This window comes from Sinocyclocheilus anshuiensis, unplaced genomic scaffold (assembly GCF_001515605.1).
Source record: "Sinocyclocheilus anshuiensis isolate Anshui unplaced genomic scaffold, SAMN03320099.WGS_v1.1 scaffold776, whole genome shotgun sequence".
NCBI lineage: Eukaryota > Metazoa > Chordata > Actinopteri > Cypriniformes > Cyprinidae > Sinocyclocheilus > Sinocyclocheilus anshuiensis.
Window position 1 is genome coordinate 1,402,334 of NW_015555808.1, and position 6,050 is coordinate 1,408,383.

Genomic DNA, 6,050 nt, shown 5'->3' on the forward strand with positions numbered 1-6,050 from the left:
ACTACTGCAGTCCGACCGGCGGTTTGTTCACGCCGCCAGAGCAGCTACATATGTTTTGACTTGAGCTGTCCCTGAGGGACCAAGGGGGACCTTGAGGGACCTTGTCTTTAAATAACAGTAAACATCAAATGAGAACTGCTTAAATGTTATTAAGAAATGGTTGCAATGTAAACAAATTTGGCATTGAGACAAAAACAAAAGTGAACATATTTAAAATAGCTGGTGTTTATGTAAGTTGACTGTGTTTGTAGTTGTTACCTTTAAAAAATTACTTTTTTTAATTCAGTTCCTTTCAGTTTAATTTTTATATTTTTGACTAACAAAACCAGTTAATTTAAATGTTAGATGTTACCACTTAACATATTTTAGGTTACCTAAAATGTTCGACACTGATAATTGAAATATTTGCAGCATCTAATTTGGCATTGAGAGATTTTATAAACAAACATGAACATTTAAAATTGCTGGTGATTATGTAATGTTTGTATGTTGAATGTTAGTGTGTGTGTGGTTTTATTCAATAAATGTTTGTAGCTTACTTTAAAGTTTGTCGACAGATTTATAACTGTTGAAGTGGCACTTATAATTGCAGTTGTTTGTTTCACTTCATTGGCTTCTTTTGCATTATAAGAAAAACACATAAAAGAGCACAAATATTTTTTTCCACCATAGAATTTCAATAACTCAAATTATGCTATGGGAAAACAATTACTTTCTCTCATAACATTCCAGGATCTGTTGTGGTGAAAGCAAATGGAATGATGGTTTTATGGCATATGTGTCAGAATGAAAAAAACAACAACAACAAAAAAACACCCAGTTTCTTCAAGGACATGTTTTTTTCTTTTTTGCATAGAAAATGTTACAGCTTACAGAGCGTGGTAGGGTTATTAAAAAGGTAACAAAGTTACAGTAGTAGAAAATCTCACATATGAGTATTAGTGAATATTATTATTATTATTATTTTTATTCAGTAGGCCTATTGTGTAAAGTGGAGAAGATCCTGTCTCCCCCCATAAAACAGTAGTGGTTGAAGTGCATCATACCAATTCATCGTCTAATTTCAATATAAACTCTAGTTACAATCTTACACATATACAGATTTACAAACTGGATTGTTAAATCATAGATTACAAAACCGATTCACACCTCACTTTAGTGATTATCTGCAAAATCTTTGGCTTGTCTTTGAATAAGCGGTTCTGTTCTAAAGCTACTGGTTTGTGTGTTTGTGAAAATCACATATGCTTTTTCTAATGAGAAATATCAAAGCATACATCTCAAATGCAGCATTTTAGCAGTGTTTATGCAGGCACTGTTACACAGTACAGCCCTTTACATGAAGTTAAAACAGTAACTGATTTTTTCTTCAAAAATGAAAATCGCTCTTCATCCTTATGGGTTTCCACGCAGCTTGAGGTGTAAAGCCTGTCTTTCTTTCCCTCCTAGAAAGTTGGCTTATGTTTCATGTTGCATATGTACACAAGCGTAGAGAAAAAAAACCAAGGTGCTGACCAAAGCAGGCACAATAGATGTTTTCTTTCCTTTATGTATAAAGTGTGCAACACGTCCAGATGCAACAAGAACAAATCCAACACTTAAAACGCTCCCACTTCAGTCCCCCACGGTCGGTATGGTTTACTGCTGCTTCCGCTGCTCTGTTGGGATGTGGTGGATGTGGAAACGGAAGGGCTCACGGAGGAAGAAGCCACCGAAGATGCTGTTACGCTGGGGCTGAAGAGCGGGAATCCTCCGGGAAATGTTAGAGGGAAGGTTTGTGCCGCGGCAGCAGCGGCCGCCGCATGAACAGTCGCCGATATTGAAAGCAGCGAGGTGGACAGCGGCGGAACGCAAGGAGCGACGCTACCTGTAGAGGGTGCTCTTTGTGCGGAGTCACTGTGGGTGAAGGAGGAGGTCAAAAGGGCTGCGCCCCTCTGAGGAACCTCAGACAGCCTGCTAGAGGAGCTCTCTGAGGACGGAAGTCCGCTTTGTTGCAGGAACGCTGCCGGGATGGGATGCAAAGCTGCGGCCCAGTGATGCGGGTGGAGGGCCTGCTGGTGATGGGTCATTGATGTGGTCATGGCAGCCGCTTCCCTCTGCGAGGCGCAGCTGCTGAGGTGAGAAACCAAGCGGATGCGGAGGGGATCGCTGGAGTCCAGACCTTCAACGGAGCTCAAATACCTCGCCACTTCGGTTAGACACTCCCGAAAGCCGATACTCATGAAGTCCATGGCCAGAGAATGAGCATCAAAATATCCTGAGAGAGCGAGAGAGAGAACAATGAAAACGTGAATGCCATGCTTCTCTGGCAAGAGGAGAACTGGTCCACCGACTAAGCCTGGTTTCTCCCAGTTTTGTCTCCATTTCTATCACCTGATGGAGTTTGGGTTCCTTGTCACTGATGTAGTTTGGGTTTAAAAGATATTCAGTAATACTGTATTATCGATTTGACTGCACAGACACCAATGGATGAGAACTTAATTGAGCTGAATGATGACACTAGAGCTGCTTTAAAGGAGACATATTATGCCCCTTTTTACAATATGTAATATATGTCTCTGGTGTCCCCAGAATGTGTCTGTGAAGTTTCAGCTCAAAATACTCAACAGATCATTTATTATATAATTTTGAAAATGCCTATTTTGAGTGGAAGCAGAAACAGGCTGTTTTTCGGGCCTGTTTCTTTAAATGCAAATGAGCTGCTGCTTCCCGCCCCCTTTTCCAGAATAGAGCCATTACAGCTCGCACCTGTTAAAAACATCTGTTTTGGTTCTGATTAGCATGTTTATCTCACTGAAATCATGCGTTTTAAACCATATGAGTTTAAACTTCTGCTATACGGTTTTCTGAATCGACTTTGTTTCATCATTTATAAATTTTGAAACTGTGACACTGTTATTGAACTGAAATAAATCAACACTTAACTGAGTTGAGCTGAATAACGACACTATTGTCTTCTGTAGAGCTGATTATAGCTGAATTGAACTCATTTAATATTTGATCAACTTTTCACTGTTATTGAATTAAACTGAATCAACACTTAACTGACTCGAGCTGAATAAAGACACTATTGTCTTGTGTAGAGATGCTTTATAGCTGAATTGTACTCGTTTAATAACTGATGAACTTTATTGAACTGAATTTAATTAACACTGAACTGACGAGCTGAATAATGACACTATTGTCTGTGTAGAGCTGCTTTTCATTAGAAGTTGAATTTATCAAGTTTGAATCACTGATTCTGTTATTTTCCTACTTATTACTGTGAAGCTGCTTTGAAACAATTCAAGCGCTAAATAAATGAAGCTGCCTTGACTTGAAGCTTTAATCATGACGAGTCAAATGCAACTCCAATGTGTTTGAGAGGCTAAACCTAAGCAGACCGGGATTGTGACCTGACCTGTTTGTATGTTTGTTTTGTCTCCCCAGTGCTTCGGTTTTAACACTCATTGGAAAGCCCTAACAAACCCCCAACAGTGCAGCCTGTGAATGTGGCCCCACTCCCCTCCCATAGATTTATGAAAGCAAACAAAATCCCAGGGTCAAGTGCTTCTTTTGTGCTGCCGGCACTTTCCCATGAGTTCAATCCTACCATTAACATTGATTTCCACTTTAATCTGGTCAAAATGGAACTTTCACTACAGTGTTAGGTTGCGTGCAATACAGGAGCCAATAACAAGCAGACTACCTTTTCCTCCTGTGGCCTGTAGCATCTTCAAGTGATCCACTGTCATCTGCAATATTTCCGCCTTCTCTAACTTGGCAGATCCCTTGGGAGAAGCAATAGGATATGTGAGGGGTTTTTAATATGATAGCTTTGACAACATCCTCTTCCACTTAGTTTTAATTTATTATAATTATTATTATTATTAGAACTAATACTTTCATAATGCATATAGAAAGCATGCAAGGGCTGAAGCAGAAACGTGAACTCACCTGTTTCTCAAATGCTATTGGCACCAAACGACGCAACTCTGATAAACTATTATTTATTCGGTCCCTTCGTCTTTTCTCAATGATCTGCAATTTATAAAATAATTTATGGAGTGTAATGTATCAGTGTTTTGAATAATTTTTTTTTTTAATTGTAATAATTATAAAAAAGTAAGGAATTACCCCTCTCCGCTTCTTTCTGGCCATGACTTGAGATGTTGTGGTGGGTGAGCCACATCTTATAAATGAACCATTGCTTTGACTTTGGGGGGGAAAGGGGACGAAAACTTATCAGTGCACTGTATAAAGAGTTTATAGATGTTACCAAAAATTACTTTTTTTAAATTCAGTCATATTAAATTATATTTTTTTATTTTTGACTAATAAAACCAGTTAATTTAGATGTTACCACATGAAACATATTGTAGGTTACCTAAAATGCTTGACAGTTATAATTATTAACACTTCATTATAACTTTCACTGTTAAGTTATTAACAAACAAAATTACTCAATACAATGCTTAAAAGACCATTAATAGCTGTATATCCTACACTCAAATAGTTAGAAATGTCTGTAACATTTTACAATAATGTTTAGTAAGCATTACTGTAAAAATGGTAACATGCAATTACAAATTGCAAATAAAATGTCTACTTGATCTAACCCATAAAATTGATTGTTTGTACAATCTAATGTAGTCAGTTTGATATAGTCATATTAAACAATAATATGAACTTAATGAAATTAACTTGAATTAAATGCTACCACATTAAGCACATTATTTTTAGGTTACATAACAGTATATAAATTACTAACTTTATTTAGGTTAAATATTATTTTATGTAAAGTCATTATATATTAAATATATTCAGTTTAAATTTCTATGATACACGAATCAGTGACGTTTCTAACGTGTTGAGCATTACATAATAATGTTTGTTATGAAATATTACCAAAGCCTTTATAAGATTAAGCATCAAAACCAAACTGAATTATTAATTATACTTTAGAAATTAAAAGAACTCAAATATTTATAAAATGTTTATAAATTATATAGTATTTATATATTACATGCATTATATATATATAAGCATACGATCTTAAGATAACATCTAAAAGTAAATCCTCAGTTACAGAACAACAAACAAGCTGTGGTTCCCATGCATGCTTACCCCGAGTAGTTATTCTCGCTGCCCACATCAATAGTTTCATCCATGTCGCTGTCGGACGTGCTGTCCTCACAAGGCCGCTTCATGATGCAGTGCGAGTGCGCACAGGTACAGTCACCAAACCCTCCGAGCGTCTTTCCCACGAACCGCTGGAGCCTCATGTACAGCCTCATTCTCACATTCACGCCCACGTCCTGCTTCGGGAACACCCACCGAAAAAAAGAAAACACGCCCCGAGCCACCGAATGGAGGTCTCAAACTTCATTCCCCTGATAATTGACTCTGCCCAGCTTCAGCACTCGCGTTCTGCACCCGAGGGCCCCAGAAGCGTGAGAAACAATTTACACAAGAAAGGCGACGGTGTTTCAGAGCCTGCCAGAGCTTGGACAGTGTGCAGATAGGCAGGGAATCTAGGTAAAGGGGTTCTGGCAGGGCTAAGATGAGGATGCAGAATGGCTTGCCAAAACGTAGTCAGGTTTATCCAGTGTACGAATGATTTCATGATTTTAAGGACATTTCTAAGAAGATTTTAAGAAATTTCTGTCAGCAGTTTTGGAAGTTCATCTCGCGCATGCCAAATCGCTCATAGGCTATATTTTTATTTAGTTTAAAACTATATTAACCTGAAAAGTAACGAAAGATAGTTTTATTCGATTTACCGTACAGACAACGATCGAGCTCAGTTGCTTTTACCTCACGTGATTTCTGTTCGCCATCGTGTTATGCTAATTTTACTGTTATAATAATTTTTAAAGGCAGTACATATCATTTTACGTTTTTTTTTAAGTAAAAATTAAATACCTTATAATGAACCTATATTTAAGAAGGAAGTACTTTACAGATAAAATATAGTTATAAGTTTTCATTAGCCTAGCTACTTTATAATTTTTGGGAAAATGATCATTTGCATCATATACACATAGTGGACATACTGAAAGTCCTTAAAA

The 6,050-nt window shown here is 37.4% G+C and overlaps 1 protein-coding gene across 1 annotated transcript; it reads right to left on the minus strand.

Annotated features, from left to right (window-relative positions):
* Nucleotides 1–770: 770 nt before the first annotated feature.
* hey2 (hes-related family bHLH transcription factor with YRPW motif 2) lies at nucleotides 771–5,682 on the minus strand. Its single transcript, XM_016469236.1, has 5 exons — nucleotides 5,107–5,682; nucleotides 4,117–4,195; nucleotides 3,937–4,020; nucleotides 3,689–3,770; nucleotides 771–2,257 (listed from the first exon to the last, which is right to left on the minus strand). Exons 1-5 carry the CDS (start codon nucleotides 5,274–5,276, stop codon nucleotides 1,599–1,601), a joined length of 1,074 nt encoding a protein of 357 aa, XP_016324722.1. The 5' UTR covers nucleotides 5,277–5,682; the 3' UTR covers nucleotides 771–1,598.
* Between the last annotated feature and the right edge of the window lie 368 nt (nucleotides 5,683–6,050).